Below are 22570 nucleotides of genomic sequence, written 5' to 3'. Positions count from 1 at the left end.
TTTTTTTTTTTTTTATTCATTGTGCTATAGGTGTTTTAAGAAATCTTGGCTGAGTGCGTGGTTCATGCCTGTAATCCCAGCACTTGGGGAGGCTGAGGCAGGTAGATCACTTGAGCCCAGGATTTCAAGACTAGCCTGGGCAACATAGGGAGAACTCATCTCTATATAAAAAAATAAAAAATTAGGCCAGGTGTGATGGTTCATGCCTGTAAACCACTGTTTTGGGAGGCTGAGACTGGTGGCTCGAGTTCAGTAGTTTGAGACCAGTTTGGGCAACATGGTGAAACCCTGTCTCTATAGGAAATACAAAAATCAGCTGGGCTTAGCGGTGTGCACCTGTAGTCCCAGCTACTTGGGAGACTGAGGTGGGCGGATCACATGAGCCCAGGAGGTTGAGGCTGCAGTGAGCCGTGATTGTGCCACTTTATTCCAGTCTGGGTGACAGTAAGACCATGTCTCACGGAAAAAAAAAGTCTTTGCTTACCTACAGGTCACAAATATTTTTCCTATATTTTCTTCTAGAAGTCTTACAGTTTTAGCTTTTTTTGGGGGGGTCAGTGATCCATTTTGAGTTGATTTTTGTTTGTGGTGTGAAGATGGAGCAAGTTTATTTTTTTGCACATGGATGTTCAGTTGTTCCAGTACCGTTTGTTGGAAGGATAATCCTTTTGCCACTAAATTGTCTTTGCACCTTTATCAAAAATCAGTTGATTGAAGCACCAGAGACAGAAGAAAAAAAATCAGTAAACTGTATAAATACGATCTATTTCTGGATTCTATTGTGTTGTACTGATCACTTGTTTATCTTGACACCATAGCACAATAGCTTGATTATTATATATTTTAAAGTTTTGTGGCCAACTTCAGTGGCTCATGTCTGTAATCCCAGTGTTTTGAGAGGCCGAGGCAGGAGGACTGTTTGAACCCAGGAGTTTGAGACCAGCCTGGGCAACATGTCAAGACTCTGTCTCTACAAAAAAAAAAAAAAAAAAAAAATTAGCTGCATCTAGGAACTCATGCCTCTGGTCCTTGTTACTTGGGAGGCTGAGGCAGGAGGATTGCTTGAGCCTTGGAGTTTGAGGCTGCCACAAGCTATGATTGCACCACTGTATTACAGCCTGAGTGACAGAATGAAGACGCTGTCTCAAAAAAAAAGTTTTGGAACCAGGTAAGTTCTCCAACTTTGTTCTTTCTCCGAGTTATTCTGTAGCCTGGGCAACATTGTGAGACCTCATCTTTACAAAAAATAAAAAAAAATTGCTGGGTGTGGTGGCAAGCGCTATAGTCCCAGCTACTTGGGAGACTGAGGTGAGAGGCTCGCTTCAGCTTGGAAACTGGTGACTGCAGTGAGCCGTGATCGTGCAGCTGCACTGCAGCCTGCGCGACAGAGTGAGATCCTGTGTCAACCAAAATAAAAAAGTTGTTGTGGCTGTTCATGGTTGCTTGGCCATTTGTATTTTCAAATGAATTTTAGAATCACTTTGAGAATTTCTACAAATAATCTTCCTGGTATTTTGATTGGGACTGTACTGAATCTTTAAATCAATTTGATGTGAATTGACATCTAAATAGTATTATTTTTCTGACTCACAAGCAAGGTATACCTATTTATTTAGGCCTGGTGTTTTGTTTTGTTTTGTTTTGTTTTTGAGACAGTCTTGCTCTGTTGCCTAGGCTGGAGTGCAGTGGTGCACAGTCACGACTCACTGCAGCCTTCAGCTCCTTGGCTCAAGGGATCCCCCTGCCTCAGCCTTGTGAATAGCCAGGACTACAGGCATGTGCTACAACACTTAGCTACTTTTTAATTTTTTTGTAGAGACAGTCTTACCATGTTGCCCAGGCTGGTCTTGAACTCCTGCGCTCAAGCAGTTCTCTTGCCTCAGCCTTTTTTTGTTTTTTTCGTTTTTGTTTTTCTTTCGAGATGGAGTCTTGCTCTGTTGCCCAGGCTGGAGTGCAGTGATGCAATCTTGGCTCACTGCAGGCTCCACCTCCCGAATTTACGCTATTCTCCTGCCTCAGCCTCCCAAGTAGCTGGGACTACAGGCGCCCACCACCACACCCGGCTAATTTTTTGTATTTTTAGTAGAGACAGGGTTTCACCATGTTAGCCAGGATGGTCTTGATCTGCTGACCTCGTGATCCACCTGTCTTGGCCTCCCAAAGTGCTAGGATTACAGGTGTGAGCCACCGCGCCTGGCCCTTTTTTTTTTTTTTTTTTTTTTTGAGAGGGAATCTCAGTCTGTTGTCCAAGCTGAAGTGCAGTGCCACTATCTTCGCTCACTGTAACCTCCACCTCTTGGGTTTAAGTGACTCTCCTGCCTCAGCCTCCCAGGTAGCTGGGATTAGAGGCATGCACCATCACACCTAGCTAATTTTTGTATTTTTAGTAGAGTTGGAGTTTCACAGTATTGGCCGGGCTGGTCTCAAACTCCTGACCTCAAGTGATCTGCCTGACTCGTCCTCCCAAAATGCTGCTATTACAGGCATGAGCCACCGTGCCCAGCCTCTTGCCTTAGTCTTTCAGAGTGTTGGGATTTCAGGCATGAGCCACTATGCCCGGTCTACACCATCTTTAGTTTCTCGTTGCCCAGGCTGGAGTGTAATGGCACAATCTTGGCTCACTGCAACCTCCGCCTTCTGAGTTCAAGCAATTCTCCTGCCTCAGCCTCATGAGTAGCTGAGATTACAGGTGCCTACCATCAAGCCTGGCTAATTTTTGTATTTTTAGTAGAGGCAGGGTTTCACCCTGTTGGCCAAGCTGGTCTTGAACTCCTGACCTCAAGTGATCCACCTGCCTCAGCCTCCCAAAGTGCTGGGATTACAGGGGTTGAGCCACTGGACCCGGCTGGGATAAATATTTGCATTAACTATTATACAAAGGGCATTTTATTTTTAAAATTTCAGCTTCCTGATCGTTTATTGCTAGCCTATAGAAATACTATGTTTTTCAGATTTTGATCTTATATCTTGGAACCTTGCTTAAGTCACTTACTAATTCTAGTAGGTTTTTTTTTTTAAGGATCCCTTAGTATTTTATAGATGCAACCATGTGATATGTGAATAAAGATAATTTTACTTCTCCATTTCCAGTCTGTGTAGGTTCTTTATTTCTTTTTCTTGCTGTTTTGTTGTGATTAAGAGACCTCCATTACATTGTTAAATAGAGGTGATAAGAGTAAAAATCCATGTCTCTTTCTCAACCTTAGAGGAAAAGCATTCAGTCTTTCACCATTAAGCATGGTGTTGTAGGTTTTTCATAGATGCCTTTTACCAGGTTGAGTTGTTTGATGCTTGAATGTTAAACCAACCGTGCATTCCTGAGATGACTCACACTCGGTCATGATGCATTACTCTGTGTATTATTGGCTTTGATTTGCTAAAATTATAAAACAATTTTGTCTTAATGAGTATTATTAGTCTGTAGTTTCTTATAATGCCTTTTTTTTTTCTTGTTTTGTCGTTAGGGTAATGTTGGCATCATGGCAAGTGTCGGGATATATTTTCTTCACTTCTATTTCCTGGAAGAGTTTGTACAGAATTGATGTTATTTCTTCTTTAAATGTTTGGTAGATGTCAGCAGTGAAGCCATCTGGGCCTTGCAGTTTCTCATGGACAGGTTTTAAACTACATACTGAATTTCTTCTTTTCTCTCTTTTGTTTTTTAGAAATCAGGATCTTGCTCTTTTGCCCAGGCTGGCGTACAGTGGCAAGATCATACTGCAGCCTCCACCACCTGGGCTCAACCAATGCTCCCACCTCAGCTTCCTGAGTAGCTAGGACTAGAGGTGTGCATCACCACACACAGCTAATTTTTAAATTATTTTTGTAGAGACGAAGTCTCACTATGTTGCTCAGGCTACTCTTGAACTCCTGGCTTCAAATGATACTCCGTGCGTGGCCTCCACAAGTGCTGGGATTATGCCACCATACCCAGCTTTCTCTCTTTTTTGTTTGGTCAATCTGACAAGAAGTTTTTTAATCTTACTGATCTTCTCAAAGAATGAGCTCTTGGTTTCATTGTTACAGTTTTCTGTTTTATTGACGTTTGTTGTTATTGTCATTATTCCCTTTCTTCTGCTTACTTTGGATTTAATGTGCTCTGTTCCAGTTTCTTAAGATGGAGTCTTAGGTCATTTGATTTGAGATCTTTCTTCTTTTCCAATGTAAGTGTTAAATGCTATAAATTTCCCTATGAGTGGTACCTTAGTTGTATCCCAAACATGTTGATATGTCATGTGTCAATTTTTTTTTTTTTAAAGACAGGGTCTCACTCACTCTGTTACCTAGGCTGGAGTGCAGTGGTGCCATCATAGCTCACTGCACCCTCAACCTTCTGGGTTCAAGTGATCCTCTCACCTCAGCTTCCCAAGTAGCTGACACTATAGAGATGCATCACCATGCCTGGCTTTTTTTCTTTTCTTTTCTTTTCTTTTTTTTTTTTTGAGACAGTCTTGCTCTGTAGCCATGCGCCAGAGTGCAGTAGTGCGATCTTGGCTCACTACACCCTCCACCTCCTGGGTTCAGTCGATTCTCCTGCCTCAGCCTCCTGAGTAGCTGGGATTACAGGTGCACGCCACCACACCCAGCTAATTTTTGTATTTTTAGTAGAGATGGGGTTTAATCATGTTGGCCAAGGTGGGCTCTATCTCCTGACCTTGTGATCTGCCCGCCTCGGCCTCCCAAAGTGCTGGGATTACAGGCATGAGTCACCGTGCCCAGCCTAATTTTTTTTTTTTTTTAATAGAGATAGGGTCTCGCTAAGTTGCTCAGGCTTGTCTCAAATTCCTGACTTCAAGACAGTTGTCTTGAACTCCTGGCGCCCAGGCTAGAGTGCAGTGGCATGCTCTTGGTTCACTGATGCCTCCACTGTTCAAGTACAAGTGATACTCGTACCTCAGCCTCCTGAACAGCTGGGATTACAGGCATGTGCCACCACACCTAATTTTTGTATTTTTTAGTAGTGATGGGGTTTTGCCTGTGTTGACTAGGCTGCTGTTGAACTCCTGACCTCAGGTGATCCACCCGTCTCGGCCTCCCAAAGTGCTGGGATTATAGGTCTGAGCCACCTGACCTGTTATGCCCTCTTGATGAACTCACTTGGTTATCATTTATGAAATGACTCTTCGTCCCAAGTCATTTTCTTGGCTCTGAAATCTACTTCATCTGAGATAAATTTAGCCACCCCAAGCTGGGCATGATGGCTCACACATATAATCCCAACACTTTGGGAGGCTGAGGCAGGAGGATGGGTTAAGCTAGGAGTTCTAGACTAGCCTGAGCTACATAATGAGACCCTGTCTGTATAAAATATTTAAAAATTAGCTAGGCACAGTGGTGTGCTTCTATAGTCTTAGCTACTCGGGAGGCCGAGGTGGGAGTATCACTTGAGCCAGGGAGTTGAAGGCTGTAGAGAGCTATGATTATGCCACTGTACTCTAACCAGGGCAATAAAATGAGACCCTGTCTCCAAAAATAAATAATAATAATAATAAGCCACTCCAGTTTTCTTTTCATTTCTTTTTTCTTTTCTTTTTTTTTTGAGGTAGAGTCTCACTTTGTCACCTATGCTGGAGTGCAGTGACACGATCTTGGCTCACCTCACTGCAAACTCTGCTTCCTGGGTTGAAGTGATTCTTCTGCCTCAGCTTCCCAAGTAGCTGGAGTTACAGACATGTACCACCATGCTGGCTAATTATTGTATTTTTAGTAGAGATGGGGTTTCACTATGTTGGCCAGGCTGGTCTCGAAATCTTGACCTCAAGTGATCTGCCTGCCTCAGTCTCCCTAAATGCTGGGATTACAGGCATGAGCTACCATGCCTAATCCACTCCAGTTTTCTTATGATTCATGTTAGCGTGATATATTTTTTCCATCTTTTTATCTTTAACCTATTTTTGTCTATATATTTAAAGTAGTTTCCCCCCCCCCTTTTTTTTTTTGAGATGGAATCTCGCTCTGTCACCCAGGCTGGAGTGCAGTGGCGTGATCTCACCTCACTGCAACCTCTGCTTCCCGGGTTCAAGTGATTCTTCTGCCTCAGCCTCATGAGTAGCTGGGACTACGGGTGCACACACCACACCTGGCTGATTTTTGTATTTTTAGTAGAGATGGGGTTTCACCATATTGGCCAGGCGGTTCTCAAACTCCTGACCTCGTGATCTGCCTGCCTCGGCCTCCCAAAGTGCTGGGATTACAGGCGTGAGCCATCGCGCCTGGCTAAGTGAATTTCTTATAAATAGCTTGTTAATTTGATCTTGCTTTTTATCGAGTAGTAGCCTCTGCCTTTTTTTTGAGGCATTATACCTTTTACATGTAATGAGATTATTGGTATGATTGGGTTTAAATCTACCATCTTGCTGGGTTTTTTTTTCCTATTTGTCCTATTTATTCTTGGTTGTCTTTTAAAATCTTTTTTTTCTGCCTTCTTTTGGATTGATATATTTTAATCTGCTTTATTGGCATATTTTTGATATTTTTTTCATGGTGATTACTTCAGGTTATATCTTTAACTTATCAGTTTACCTTCAAATAAAAGTCCACTTCTCAGGCTGGGCACCAGTGGCTCATGCCTATAGTCTCAACACTTTGGGAAGCTGAGGCGGGCAGATCACTTGTGGTCAGAAATTCGAGACCAGCCTGGCCAACATGGCAAAACCCCATCTCTACTAAAAATACAAAAATTAGCCAGCTATGGTGGCTCATGCCTGTAATCCCAGTTATTCAGGAGACTGAGGCAGGAGAATCACTTCAGCCCGGGAGTCATAGGTTTCAGTGAGCCGAAATTGTACCATTGCACTCCAGCCTGGGCAACAGAGCAAGACTCCGTCTCAAGAAAAAAAAAAAAAAGGCTGGACGCAGTGGCTCACGCCTGTAATCCCAACACTTTGAAAGGCTGAGGCTGGAGGATCACCTGAGGTTGGGAGTTCGAGACCAGCCTGGCCAATATGGTGAAACTTCATCTCTACTGAAAATACAAAAAATTAGTCTGACGTGGTGGCAGGCGCCTGTCCTCTCAGTTACTGGGGAGACTGAAGCGGGAGAATCGCTTGAACCTGGGAAGTGGGGGTTGCAGTGAGCAAGAACGCACCACTGCGCTCCAGCCTAGGCAACAAGAGCAAAATTCTGTCTCAAAACAAAAAAACCAAACAAAACAAAACATAACAATATTCTGCTTCTCATGTAGTGTAAGAACATTTTGATAATATACTCCATCTTTCCTTTCCCATCTTTGTGCTATTGTTGTCATGCATTGTTGTATTATTTTTTCCTTTAAATTCATTTTAAAAGTTTTGTTTTAGATAGTTTAAAGCTTTTAAAAAATCATTTCTATTTACCTACTTGTTTACCGTTTCCACTGCTTTTCATTCCTTTTTATGTATCCAGACTCCAGATATCCATTTTTTTTTCTTATTTATTTATTTTTTTTTTATGGGCAGGGATTGCTTATTTTACTTTGTTGTTGATTTTCAGTGTTTTGTTTTGTTTTGTTTTTTGGTTTGAAATGTCTTTATTTTGCTTTTTTAAAAAACTCAACGTTTTATTTGGGGGTAACTGTAGATTCATATGCAGTTGTAAGAAATAATACAAAGAAATCCCATGTACCCTTACTGAACCTTCCCCAGTGATGACACTGTACATGGAATATCACAAGCACAGTAGTGACATTGGTATGGTCAAGATACAGAGCATTTCCATCACCTACAGAACCCATCATATTTCCCTTTCCCAAGCCCACTTGTGTCCCTGCCTTCCCTTAACCTCTGGTGACCACTAATTCTCCATTTCTATGATTTTGTCATTTCAACAATGCTACCTGAATTATATAGTGTGCAATCTTTTGGAATTGGCTTTTTCACCTAGCGTAATTCTCTCAAGATTGATCCAGGTTGTTGCATGTATTAATAATTATTTCATTGGTAGATAGTATTTCATGGTATCCATACGCCGCAGTTTCTTTTTTTTTTTTTTTGAGACGGAATCTTGCTCTGTTGTCCAGGCTGAAGTGCAGTGGCGCAATCTTGGCTCACTGCAGGCTCCACTTCCCAGGTTCAGGCCATTCTCCTGCCTCAGCCTCCCGAGTAGCTGGGACTACAGGCACCCGCCACCATGCTCAGCTAATTTTTTTTGTATTTTTAGTAGAGACAGGGTTTCACCATATTAGCCAGGATGGTCTCAATCTCCTGACCTCGTGATCTGGCCGCCTTAGCCTCCCAAAGTGCTGGGATTACAGGCGTGAGCCACCATGCCCGGCCTGATAACGCCACACTGTAACTACTTTTACATTAAAGGACATCCGGGTTGTTCTAGTTTTGGGATATGTGAGTGGAGCTGCAGTAAACACATCTGGGTTGTTTCTAGTTTTGGGATATCTTGAATGGAGCTGTGGTAAGCACATCCGGGTCGTTCCTAGTTTTGGGATATCTTGAGTGGAGCTGCGGTAAACACATCCGGGTTGTTACTAGTTTGGGGATATGGTGAGTGGAGCTGCTATAAACATGAGTGTATATAACTCTTTTTGTCAGCATGTCTTTAGTTCTCTGGGATAAGTGCCCAGGATTGCAAATGCTGGGTTATATGGTAGTTGCATGTTTGATTTTATAAGAAACTGCCAAAGCAATATATGAGAGTTCCAGCTTCCCTGCATCCTTGCCAACATTTGCTGTTGTCACTAGTGTTCATTTTACCTGTACTGGTAGGTGTGTAGTGATAACTCATTGTGGCTTTCATTTGCATTTCCCTAATGCTTAAAGGTGTTGAACATCTTTTCATGTGCTTATTTGCCATCTGTTTGTCTTCTTTGGTGAAACGTGTCTGTATCTTTCCCTCATTTTCTATCATGTTCTTTGTTGTTGTACTGTCAAGTTTTGAGGATATGTGGTTTCCAAATATTTTCTCCCCATCTGTAAAATGTCTTCATCCACTTAGTGGATGTTTTACAGACAGAGGTTTTTAATTTTGGTGAAGTTCAATTGGTCAGCCTTTAATGGATTGTGCTTTTAGTGTCAAGTTTAAGATCTCTTTGCCTAGCTCTTGATCCTGCAGATTTTTTCCTGTAAGTTTTATTGTTTTACGTGTTACATTTAAGTCTGTGATCCATTTTGAGTTAATTTTTGTAGAAACTGCGAGGTTTAAGCTGAATTTTTTTGTCTGGATATCATTTGCTCCAGCGTTATTTTCTTGAAGAAGCTGTCTTTCCTCCATTGAATTGCTTTTGTATCTTTGTAATAAAAAAAAAATCATTTGGGCATATTTGTGTGTCTGTCTCCAGGTTTCTTTTGTTGTGATGATGTATGTGTCTACCACTCTACACAAGTCCTTCTTACTGTAGTTATGTAATAAGTCTTGTTATCGGATAGAATGATTCCGTCCACTTTATTTTTCAAAATAGTTTCAGCTATTCTAGTTCCACTGCTTTTCATTACAAATTATAAAATAATCTTCTGTATACAAAATATTTTGCTGGGATTTTGCTAGGAAGTACACTAAGCTTGTATCTTAATTTGGGGGGATTAACATCTTTACTATGTTCCTGAAGTCTACTTTATTCTTTATTAATTTAACCATTCCTGCTTTTTTGGTTGTTGTTGGTTTCTTTGTTTTTGAGACAGAATCTTTTGAGACAGACCCAGGTGCATTGGTGTGATCATAGCTCACTGCATCCTCAAAATTTTGGTTTCAAGCTATCCTCCTGCCTCAGTCTTCCTATTAGCTTTGGACTACAGGCATGTCCCACCATGACCAGCTAATTTTTTTATTTTTTACTTTTGTAGAGATTGGTCTCGCTGTGTTACCCAGGCTGGTCTCGAACTCCTAGCCTCAAGTGATCCTCCTGCCTTGGCCTCTGAAAGTGTTGGAATTACAGGTGTGCGCCACTGTGCCTGGCCCCTGCTTTTTTTTTTTTTTTTTTCCTTGAGTTGAGGTCTCACTCTGTCACCTGGGCTGGAGTGCAGTGGTGTGATGGCTCACTACAGCCTCCAACTCCTGGGCTCTAGCAATCCTCCATCTCAGCATTTGGAGCAGTTGGGACCGCGGTGTGCACCACCACGCCCAGATAAAATTTTTTCCCTGCTTTGTTTTGATGAATGCTTGCATGACATATCTTTTTCATCCTTTTACTTTCAGCCTGCCTGTATCATTACATTTGAAGTGAGTTTTTTTGTAAACAGCATATAGTTGGGTTGTGTTGTTCAATCCATTTTGTCAGTCTGTGTCTTTTAACTATCTGCTACTGTAGGCTGGGTGTCCTTCACCCTCATTTGTTTAGAACATTTACCTTTAAGGTGGTTATTGATATTTTAAGACTTAAGGCTTATTCTGCCATTTAATATTTTGTTTTTGGTTCTGTCCATTTTTGTATATCTTCGTTTTCTTAGTCTTGCTTCTCTGTGGGTTACTTGAATACTTGAAAGTATTTTTCAAAATTACATCATTTTGCTTTACTTGAGTCTATCTTTCTTTGTTTGGGGGAGGGTCGAGGACAGGGTCTCACTCTGTCACCTAGGCTGGAGTGTGGTTGCACGATCTCAGCTCGCTGCAGCCTCAATCTCCCAACCTCAAATGATCCTCCTGCCTCAGCCTCCCAAGTGGCTTGGACTACATACAGGTGTGTGTGACCGTGCCTGGCTAATTTTTGTAGAGACAGGGTTTCACCATGTTGCCTAGGATGATCTCAAACTCCTGGGCTCAGGCGATCCGCCCGCCTCAGGCTCCCAAAATGCTGGGATTACAGGTGTGCGCCACTGTGCCTGGAGCCTTTTTAGTGGTCACTTATAGGGACCACATTTATACACACACAACTTACCACAGTTTACTGGTATTGTCATTTTACTAGTTTGAGGGAAGTATAGAAACATTACTTCCCTATGTCTTTTACTCTCCACTAGTTACAATTGTTTAAAAATGTTTCTTCTAGGCCGGGCGTGGTGGCTCATGCCTGTAATCCCAGCACTTTGGGAAGCCGAGGCAAGTGGATCACCTGAGGTCAGGAGTTCGAGACCAGCCTGGCCAACATGGCGAAACCCCATCTGTACTAAAAATACAAAAAATTAGTCGGGTATGGTGGCAGGCACCTGTCATCTCAGCTATTCGGGAGGCTGAGGGAGGAGAACCACCAGGAGGCAGAGGTTGCAGTGAGCCAAGATTGGGCCACTGCACTCCAGGCTGGTCGACAAAGTGAGGCTTTGCCTAAAAAAAAGAGCGAGCCTGGTGGCTCACGCCTGTAATCCGAGCACTTTGGGAGGCCAAGGTGGGCGTCACCTGAGGTCAGGGGTTTAAGACCGTCCTGGCCAATGTGGTGAAACCCCGTCTCTACTAAAAATACAAAAATTAGCCAGGTGTGGTGGCGTATGCCTGTAGTCCCAGCTACTTGGGAGGCTGAGGCAAGAGAATCACTTGAACCCAGGAGGCAGAGGTTGCGGTGAGCCAAGATCGTGCCATTGCACTCCAGCCTGGGTGACAGAGTGAGACTCCGTCTCAAAAAAAGAATTTTTTTTTCTTCTGTATACATTTAGAACCATATCAGGCAATGTTGTAATTTTTGTTTGAGAGATTCTTAGTTCTTGGTATGATGAGTGATTTTCAGTTGAAAGCTGGATTTTAAAACAATTTATTTTTTTGAGTCAGGGTCTTACTCTGTTGTCCAGGCTGGAGTGCAGTGGTGTAATCATGGCTCACTGCAGCCCCCACCTCCTGGGCTCAAGCAGTCCTCTTGCCTCAGCCTCCCAAGGTGCTGGAATTGTAGGCATGAGCCACTATGCCTGGCCATGGATATTTTGGTATTATCTTATAAGACACTGAGTCTTATCTAACCTTTGTTTTAGCCAGCTTGCTCTGACACTGCTCTGGCAGAGGAAGTGATGTCAGATGGAGTAGAAGCCCACATTCCCCACTCAGCCTCCGTTGGCACCCCAGGTGGGAATTGGGGATCTTTGTCCCTGCTGGGTGGAAGTGGAAGTTCCTGCTCCCCACATGGTCTCCGTGGACACTCCAGTGGGAGTGGTTTTGTTACCACTGAGTGACGGTGACAGTCCTGACTCTGACCCTCACCGGGGGCTGGGGAGGCCATAGTAGGGGAGAGTTGTAGAGGTGGCTTTTTACTATTGGGTGGGTGGAAATCTGGGCTCCGCATGTGATTGTCACCAGCAACATGGGGTGGGACAGGGTTTGTTCATACAGTATGGTTGCAAGTCCCAGCTCCTAGTCTGCTTTCTCTACCGTTAACCCAGTGTGGGTTAGGGTGCCTTGCTACGGCCTGTTGAGTGTAAGTCTAGGCTCTTTTCTTGTGGCTTTTGCTGGTGTGGGTAGAGGTGAGGCCATAGTTCTTCTGTGGTATTTGAATGTCTTTTGTATTCTTTTATGAGATGGTTGGTCAGGTGCAGCCACAAGAGGAGACACAGGAGAGGCTCAGGAAGACAGAGATTTTATGCTCACACGTCACACCATGCAGGGCCATGTGGTAACGACCCCTGAGGGGTCAGGAAGCAGAAGACAGGAGCAAGGGGAAGGCATTATTGGCCAGAGCCTTCGTTGAGGTTTCCGTAGGAAAAGCAGGGTAGGGCAGGGGGAAGAATTTGGGATTGGCTGGTTTGAATAATTTCAGTGGGCTCTAAGCCACAGGCGTGGCCCAGAGTTGCCTGGCACCTGGCCCTGAGATGGTTAGGGCAGAGGAGTGTTGCCTCCTGGGGTGCACAGGCAGGTGGATGGAGAAGGAAGAGCTCTGGATTGGTTAGTCTATATAGCAAAGGCTTGCACGAACGCTGAGCCCTTTGCTACCTCTAAGAATTGGCTAGCCTGAGGGGCAGCCTCTCCCCAGCCAGAAAGATCTTTAGAATGTCAAAACATGATCATAATTCTTACACTTCCAGCAGTTTGGGAGGCAGAGGAGAGCAGATCACTTGAGCCCAGGAGTCCGAGACCAGCCTGGCCAACATGGTGAAACCCTGTCTCTACTGAAATACAAAAATTAGCCGGATATGGTGGTGGGCGCCTGTAATCCCAGCTACTCGAGAGACGGATTGGGGGATCTCCTGAGCTTTGGGAGGTAGAGGCTGCAGTGAGCTGTGATCCCGCCACTGCACTCCAGCCTGGGTGACAGAGTGAGACCCTGTCTCAAAAAAAAAAAAAAAAAAAACAACAAACCAAACCAAACATCATGACATACAGAAAAAAACACACAGAGAAGCTGAAGTAGAGCGATGATTTCTAAAGGTTTCTGTCACACGAGGCTGCCCCTTCCTCCTCCTTTGGCTGGAGAGAGCGGGAGGGATTTTGCTGGGCGTGGTTGTCTGCAGTTGTTGGGGTTTCCAGGTTGCTGACTTCTTAGCTCCAAGTCTGGACTAGAAGAAGCACAAAGAAACCCCAGGGAACTCACCACCGTGTCTTCCTTGGGTCCTGAGGTCCCTAGCATGTCTCTTTCTCTACTTTTCACAGCCTTTTAAGGTTCATTTTATATACAATGGTCAGGATTTGTTGTTGTACTTGGCAGGATGAATAGAAAACTACCTCTACTCTGTCTCCCAGAAGTGCTAGTCTCATGGTTGTTTTTGAACGATGTTTTCATGGGGTGTAGAATTCTATGTTAACATTATTTGTCTTTTTTGAGACAGGCGGTCACTCTCACCCAGGCTAGAGTGCAGTGGTGTGATATTATATAGCCTCAACCTCTTGGGCTCAAGTAATCCTCCGACCTCAACTTCCCGAGTAGCTGGGACTACAGGCATTGACCACCATGCCTGGCTAATTTTTTGTAGAGACAGGATTTTGGCCATGTTGCCCAAGCTGGTCTTGAACTCCTACGCTCAAGCGATCCACTTGGCCTCGGCTTCCCAAAGTGCTGAGATTACAGGGCAGCCACCACACCTGGCGCGTTCTTTTTCTTTTAATACTTGGAAGATATTATTCCACTGTCTTCTGGCCTGTGCTGTGCCTGAAGTCTGTTGTTGGTTTTACCTTTGTTCCTATATACATGATGGTTTTTTGTTTTTGTTTTTGTTTGTTTCCTGTGTTTTTTTGAGACCGAGTTTCACTCAGTGGCCCAGGCCGGAGTGCAGTGGTGCAATCTCAGCTCACTGCAACCCTGGCCTCCAGGTTCAAGTGATTCTCCTGTCTCAGCCTCCCGAGTAGCTGGGATCACAGGCATGCACCACCATGCGCAGGTAATTTTTTGTATTTTTAGTAGAGACAGGGTTTCACCATGTTAGCCAGGCTGGTCTGGAACTCCTGACCTCAAATGATCCCCCAGCCTCCGCCTTCCAGAGTGCTGGGATTACAGGCATGAGCCACTGCACCAGCCTATGTAATGTTTTCTTTGTTTGTTTGTTTGTTTTTTGAGATGGAGTTTCGCTCTGTTGCCCAGGCCGGAGTGCAGTGGTGCGATCTTGGCTTACTGCAATCTCTGCCTCCCTGGTTCACGCCATTCTCCTGCCTCAGCTTCCTGAGTAGCTGGGACCACAGGCACCCGCCACCACGCCCGGCTAATTTTTTTTTTTGTATTTTTAGTAGAGACGGGGTTTCACCGTGTTAGCCAGGTTAGTCTCGATCTCCTGACCTTGTGATCTGCCTGCCTCGGCCTCCCAAAGTGCTGGGATTACAGGCTTGAGCCACCGCACCCAGCCCAGCCTACGTAATGTTTTTATCTCCAGTGCTTTTAAGATTTTTATCACTGGTTGTAAGCAGTGGGGCTTTGTGTAGTTTTCTTCATGTTTCTACTACTGGAATTTGTTGAGGTTCTTAGATCTGTACATGTATTATTTCTGTCAAATTTTGACAACTTTCAGTGACTTTTGAAAACAACTTTTTTGGTGTAAGTTTCCCTTGAATATTAATATAGACTCATGTAAACTGACAGCTCAGTCAGGATACGAAACTGTGCCTCTTCCCAAAAACCTCCCTTGTGCTTTTCCTTTGTAGATAATTGTTATTTCTTGAAATATTTATGCTGTCCTTTTACCTTCAGGCTCTAATGATGTATATCGGGGCAACGTAAAATTGTCCCATAGCTTCCTGGTACTCTGTGTGGTTGTTTTGAGATTTGTTCTTTTTATGTTTTATTATGGATATTTTCTACCCATAATGAGTATCTTCAGGTTCACTAATCTTTTCTTATATGGTGTCTAATCTGTTATTAATCACATCTGGTGTTTTTGTTATTGTTGTTTTTGTTTTTTTGAGACAGGGTCTTACTCTGTTGCCCAGGCTGGAGTGCAGTGGCGCTATCACAGCTTACTGCAGCCCCCAACTGCTGGGCTCAGGTGGTCCTCCCATCCCACATTAGCCTCTGGAGTAGCTGAGACTGCAAGCACGTACCACCACACCTGGCTAATTTTTGTATTTTTAGTAGAGATGGGGTTTTGCTGTGTTGCCCAGTCTGGTCTCAAACTCCTGGGCTCAAGCGGTCCGCCTGCCTCAGCCTCCCGAAGTGCTGGGATGACTGGCGTGAGCCACCGCACCTGGTGCATCTGATGTATTTTTCATCCCAGAGATTCTACTGTTCATGTGTATAAGTAGATTTGCATCTATTTCCATGTTTCTTCGTAATGTGTTCTTCCATTTTTCATTTCCTTGAACATAGGAATATATTTGTAATATCTTTTTTAAAGTTATTGTCTTCTGATTATATTTTCTGTGTTCTTTCTGGGTTTTTTTCTATTTATTTTCTCCTTGTTACTGGTCATTCCTGCATCTTTGCGTGCCTTGTACTGTTTGATTGGGTGCCAGACAGAATGAATTTTGTGTTGTTGGGTGCTGAGATTTTTGTATTTCTTAAAAAGTATTTTTGAGCTTTATTGCGGGACAAAGTTAACTGGAAATAGTTTGATCCTTTTGTGGTGTTTTAAGCATTATTAGGTACGTCTGGGCAGCCTTTAGTCAGGTAGTTCCTCAGCCTCAGTGCTGTCGACACTTTGGGCAATTCTTTGTTGTGAGGGGCTGTCCTGTGCATTTGAGGCTGTTTAGCGGCATCCCTGGCATCTGCCCACTAGATGCCGTAGCACCACTTAGCATGTGCTAAGAATGAGTTTTACGTTTTTAGAAAGTTGTAAAAAAAGATGTGCCATAGAGACCACCATCTGTGTCCAGCAACGCCAGAGTATTTACACAGAGATTATTTTCTTTTTTCTTTTCTTTCTTTGTTTTTTGAGCCAGGGTCTCGCTCTGTTGCCCAGGCTGTAGTGCAGTGGTGTGATCACAGCTCACTGCAGCCTCAACCTCTCTGGGGTCAAGTGATCCTCCTACCTTAGCCTCCTGGGTAGTGGGGATTACAGGCTTATGCCACCACACTGGGCTAATTTTCTTTTTGTTTTTTGTAGAGACAGGGTTTGACCATCTTGCCCAGGCTAGTCTCAAACTCTTGGCCCCAAGAGATGCACCCACCTCGGCCTCCCAGAGTGCTGAGATGATAGGCATGAGCCATGGTGCATGGCCTGCACAGTGATGTCTAATCCCTGCTGTGGGAGACATTCTTTTAGCATTTGAGATAAATGGTGGTATGAGGGGAAAAACCTTGCTTTTCCAGTATAGAGAGTAGCTAGGATCACTGGCTTTCAAATTTGAAAGAGTATGATTTGAATCCAATTATGTGTCTGTCACATAATAACTGACATTATGCAAACTTAAACTCTCTGAGCCTTTTTCCTTGTGAAAGAGAGCTAATATGTACTTATCACTTAGGTTTGTTAGAAAAGTAAATGAGGCCAGGGCGGTGGCTCACACCTGTAATCCCAGTACTTTCGGAGGCCGAGGTGAGCGGATTGCCTGAGGTCAGGAGTTCGAGGCCAGCCTGGCTAACATGATGAAACCCCATCTCTACTAAAAATACAAAAAAAAATTAGCCGGGTATGGTGGCCCACACCTGTAGTCCCAGCTACTTGGGAGACTGAGGCAGGCAAATCGCTTCGACCCAGGAGGCAGAGGTTGCTGTGAGCCAAGGTCATGCCACTGCACTCCAGCCTGGGCAACAGAGTGAAACTCCATCTCAAAAAAAAAAAAAGAAAAGAAAAAGAACAAAGAAAAGTAAATGAAAATGCATAAAAGTAGATAGCTCAAGGCATGCATATAGCAGCTATTATTTCATTTCAGGTAGTGTGCCCCTGATTTGTAATTAGCCTTGATGTGTGTATATAGTTGTATTTTGCTAATTTGGAGGATTATCATCTATCTTTCAGGTCATGCAGAAGGCTTTTGTATGATGTGTACAATGCAAGCACATATTACCCAGGCACTCAGTAATCCTGGGGACGTTATTAAACCAATGTTTGTCATCAATGAGATGCGGCGTAAGTATTAACTATTGTAGTTTTATATTTGTATTTATTACCTATTCTTTTTTTTTATTTTTTTTTTTGAGACAGAGTCTTGCTCTGTCGCCTAGGCTGGAGCGTAGTGGCGCTCTCTCGGCTCACTGCAGCCTCCACCTCCCAGATTCAAACGATTCTCCTGTCTCAGCCTCTCAAGTAGCTGGGATCACAGGCATGCACCACTCTGCCAGGCTAATTTTGTATTTTTAGTATGGATGGGGTTTCTCCATATTGGTCAGGCTGGTCTCGAACTCCTGACCTCAGGTGACCCACCTGCCTCCGCCTCCCAAAGTGCTGGGATTACAGGTGTGAGTCATCACACCCGGCCTATTACCTAGTTATTCTTAATGTCCAACTGGTGAAAAACCGAACCCCCCATGTATTAGAAAACAATTATATTTTGTCATGTGTGGCTGTGTCTTTAATAACAAATTTTTAATAAAGCGTTTGCTATATAAACACATTTTGAAACTTTAAAGCAAAAGATGACAATATGTTAAAGACTATTCAGTTTAACAAATGTTAAACTATTAAAAATCAGTATGTTAAAATAATTGGTAAGTTTTATAGTGTTTTTGCTGTGACACTTGGATTTCTCTGCTGAGTAATACTAATTCTGATATTGTCTCACAGGTTTTTGTAAACAGTTTTCAGTTAGTTTCAGTTTGGTGAATGAATATTATACTATACACAGTGACAGAAATTGTCAAAATAAAGTTAATTAGGCTACTCTGGACACACTGCCTGTGGATTAGCCCTGCTCTGCAAGCAGCAGTAAAAATAAATAAGAAATAAATAAGGTTAATTCTCTTTTTTCTTTTGTTTTGTTTTGCATGGTTTTTTTAAATGAGACTGTGTCTCACTATTTTGCCCAGGTGACTCTTGAACTCCTGGCTCAAGTGATCCTCCTGCCCCAGTTGAGTAGCTGGGATTACAGATGTGCACCACTGTGCCCAACTTAATTACAGTCTTAAAAGAATATATACTCAGAGCTTAGCAAATTTGTGGATAAATTTTACTTTTTTCTATTTAATTTTTAAATTTTAAATGGATAGGTGCATGAAATTTTCTTACATACTTTCTGTGTGTTTTTGCAGTACACTTTTACATCATGTTAATTAACTGAGTTGGAATAAAAAATGCATACAAACAAAACTGTAACTCAATCTGGCATCTAACTGGGTAATTATAGGGATGTGAAATTATACAGTAACAAACTGTAATCTTTTTGCCTAGAAAGCCACTAAAGATTAAAGAGGTCTTATATTAGTCCTTGGCATTATTGATAGACCACAACAGACAAGCCAAAAACCTCTGAAATATTGTTGAAGCCTGACAAAATTTAGCCAGGGAGGTTTGGATTGTTTATACATGTATGCATTCATTCATTCATTTATTCCTTCATTTGAGACAGAGTCTTGCTCTGTCGCCCTACCTGGAGTGCAATGGCACGAGGCTCACTACAACCTCTGCCCCTCGGGTTCAAGTGATTCTCCTGCCTCAGCTTCCCAAGTAGCTGGGATTACAGGTGTGCACCACCACACCTGGCTAATTTTGTAGTTTTAGTGGAGACGAGGTTTCACCTTGTTGGCCAGGCTGGTCTTGAACTCCTGACCTCAGGTGATCCACCCACGTTGGCCTCCCAAAGTGCGGGGATTACAGACGTGAGCCACTGTGCCTGGCTAATTATACATATATTTATTTATTTGTTTTTATTTATTTATTTTTGAGATGGAGTCTCGCTCTGTCGCCCAGGCTGGAGTACAGTGGTGCGATCTTGGCTCACTGCAACCTCCGCCTCCCGGGTTCCAGCGATTCTCCAGCGTCAGCCTCCTGAGTAGCTGAGACTACAGGTGTGTGCCACTGCGCCCGGCTAATTTTGTGTATTTTTAGTAGAGACGGAGTTCCACCATGTTAGCCAGGATGGCCTCGTTATCCTGACCTCATGATTCACCCGCCTCTGCCTCCCAAAGTGCTGGGATTACAGGCATGAGCCACCAGTCCTGACCACATATATTTATTTTTATACATACTTATATAGCAGGCATGACTAACATTTTTAAACCTAGTCTTTTAAGAAAATGTCATTGCTCTGTGTGTGTGTGTATATGTGTGTATCCACTGATACACACATGGTTAAATCATGAAGTTGTCAGGTTTGTAGGTCTAAACTGGTGGAGTGTTGGCAGTTTCATATGATTTAAGCTGGAACATTTTATACCTTCATACACATGTAAAATTCAGTATATATGTTTTAGTGTGATGTTGCTTATACTTTTGTGTTAATTTTTTATTGTAATTTAAAAAATAATTTGGTTTTGTAGCTGTGTAATCAATTAGAAACAGGACTGAAATGTTTCTCTGCACCTGCAAATTTAATTTCTTCTGTGGGTCATTGGGATAGAATTAGATAGGTTGGGATATTTATGTTTTGAATGGATTCTCTATTATAGAGATGTAGCACCAATTTAAAATCACCAACATAGCATTTTGGACAAACTTGAGACAAAACAGCCAGTTTATTCAAGTGTAACTTTATTAACTTGCTAAAAACATGAGTCACTCTGTAGCTACCCTGTAGACTCTCAGAAACTCTAGCTGCTGTGGACTTTTAATGGTGTAAAGCAGGGGTCCCTAACCCCTGGGCTGTGGACTGGTACCTGATGTGGCCTGTTGGGAACTGGGCCTCACAGCAGGACGTGAGCAGCAGGTGAGCATTTCCGCCTGAGCTCTGCCTCCTGTCACATCAGTGACTGTGTTAGATTCTCATAGCACCAACCCTGTTGTGAACTGTACACGCATAGGATCCAGGTTGCACGCTCCTTAGGAGAATCTCGTGCCTGATGATCTGAGCTGGAACAGTTTCATCCCAACCCCCTCTTTTGGTCTGTGGAAAAATTGTCTTCCATGAAACCAGTCCCTGGTGCCGAAACGGTTGGGGATTCTGGTCTAAAGGGCTTGATCTTGCTTATAGCTTATGTTAGTAACTTATGTTAGTGCTATTTTCTCATAAAATAAGTATTTGGGAGTTTTCCAACCAACATATTATTGTAAGATATATTTTGGGGTGTACAACTTAGGCTTATTATGTGTAATGATAAAACCTTGTCTTTACTGAAATTTTACAGGTATAGCTAGGCACTTCCGTTTTGGAAACCAAGAAGATGCCCATGAATTCCTTCAGTACACTGTTGATGCTATGCAAAAAGCATGCTTGAATGGCAGCAATAAGTAAGTACAACAACGCGCCAGCCATTTCTTCATTTGAGATCTCCAGGTGTAATTTATTCTTATCAGAATTCATTATCACCTTTTTTGTTGGAAGCACACAGAACTATGTTCACTTTACCTTTTGGCTTTGCTCTGCCTCTTCCTTAGGTGATGTGCATTAGTTTTAAATGGTTGAAATTTACAGATGTATCTTACTGTAACAGTTTGAGTTTGCTCAGTCATAGATGTCAGGAAATAAACATTGGTCTTGCAGCTGTTTAATTTCTGATTATCAGCAGACGTCTGCAAATCTGAAACTAGCTGCTTCTCCTTTTTAGTTGTGCCTGACGTATTCTTTTCTCTGCTGCCCTCCAACCTGTATTTATTTCCTGAACCCCCATCCCAATCAGTTACTGATTCCTGTAGCTTGTTCCTTAAAATCTAAACTCAAGAGGAAGAACGAGGAGATAGTTCGATAATGCATCCTAAGCCGCTTGGTGCTGTCTGAGCACACCTGGTAGATCTCCCTCTGCATTCTCCCTGCCCCAGCACCGCCCTGTCTAGGCCCTCATCGTCCGAGTGGTGACAGACTTGGGTCGGAGGAAGACTCTTTGCCTTTTCCGCCTCCGCTCCCTTTCCTCCTGCACAGGCCGCAGCCCCCGGAGGCTGCCGTCTTCCTGCTTCAGGACCAGACTCCTGCCTTGCTTCCCAAGTCCCTTCTTGACAGACACAGCTCCCACAGCTCTGCCTCTCCTCCCACCACTCCCAGACCTCCCTGTGTTCTGGCCAGGCAGGGATGCTCTTGGACTGCCACACGTGCCATCCTTTTATTTTCCATGGCTGTCCTGTTAGAATTCTTGATCTTTGTAAGCTCACATGTGTTTGAAATCTGGTCACAGCATCTGGAGTTTTTGCAAAGCTCTTCTCTCATGTCACTGTTTGATGTTTTTCAGATTAGACAGACACACCCAGGCCACCACTCTCGTTTGTCAGATATTTGGAGGATACTTAAGATCTAGAGGTAAGCTTTTGCTTGTAAGTAGATAAAATGATACACGCATGTGGTTAAAAAATGGTAAAAGTAGGACAGTGTTAGTCCTGCTAGGAAGGAAGGAAAAGTACTTCTCTCCAGCCCAGATTCTCATTCCTTTTACCCAAAGGCAACCTCGGTGCCAGGTTGTAGTAAATCCTTCTGGTAGTTTCCTGTGCATGAACAAACTGGGAGCATACTGTGTGCACTGCTTCCATTTGTCTCTTCGTATTAGCAGTCTTTTACATTTCAGCACACAGGCCTAGCAGCCTTCGACAGTTGGAGTAGTGTTCCTTTGATTTTAGTCCCCTTATCGATGGGGATTTAGGTTATTTGTGTTTTGTTGTCCATGGAGCATCCATACACATATGCTTTCTGTCTGGGTAAAAGTATATATGTAGGATGAATTCTTAGTATTAGAATTTCTGGATCACAGGGAGTGTGTATTATAAATTTTAATTCTGTCAGCTTGTCCTTCTAAAAGGTTATACCAGTTTTGATTCTAACCAATAGTATATGAGGGTCAAATTCATTATACTTTTCACCCATATTATGAGTAGTATTAATTTAAAACTTGTTTTTGTTCAATTGATAGAAAAGTTACAGTTAAAAAATTTTAAATTTCAAAATTGTATTTTGTCATTTCAATAGTTGATGTTGCTGTAATGATTATACTTTGCTCATCTTTTGCATTTTATTTTTATTTCAGTCAAATGTTTAAATTGCAAGGGCGTTTCAGATACTTTTGATCCATATCTTGATATAACATTGGAGATAAAGGTAAATTTCATAATTATGCGAGTAATTACATTTTTAAAATAAGTCATGTAACTATAGTTAATTTGTAATTTAGACTGCTTGTTAGAGAATATAAATTGAAAAATTCAGTATGCTAAGATTTCATTTGGAGGGATTATTCAAGCTTTGTAGTAAGCATCATGAAAAAGCTTTTAAAAGTTTTTTTATTACTCTTTGAATTTTCTTTTTCTTTTTCTTTGTCTTTGTCTTTTTCTTTCTTTTTTTTTTTTTTTTTTTTTTT

General features: G+C 42.7%; 1 protein-coding gene across 1 annotated transcript in view; it reads left to right on the top strand.

Annotated features, from left to right (window-relative positions):
* USP42 (ubiquitin specific peptidase 42) overlaps positions 1 to 22570 on the top strand; it is a 50159-nt gene that overhangs the window by 7105 nt on the left and 20484 nt on the right. Inside the window, 4 exon segments of the mRNA XM_017864774.1 lie at positions 17160 to 17270; positions 20420 to 20522; positions 21455 to 21522; positions 22241 to 22311. Of these exon segments, the coding sequence (XP_017720263.1) occupies positions 17160 to 17270; positions 20420 to 20522; positions 21455 to 21522; positions 22241 to 22311 (353 nt within the window).

Source organism: Rhinopithecus bieti, unplaced genomic scaffold, assembly GCF_001698545.2.
Source record: "Rhinopithecus bieti isolate Rb0 unplaced genomic scaffold, ASM169854v2 scaffold_77662, whole genome shotgun sequence".
NCBI classification, from domain to species: domain Eukaryota; kingdom Metazoa; phylum Chordata; class Mammalia; order Primates; family Cercopithecidae; genus Rhinopithecus; species Rhinopithecus bieti.
The sequence above is the reverse complement of the archived record's forward strand: the minus strand, read 5'-3'. Positions and strand labels throughout refer to the sequence as shown.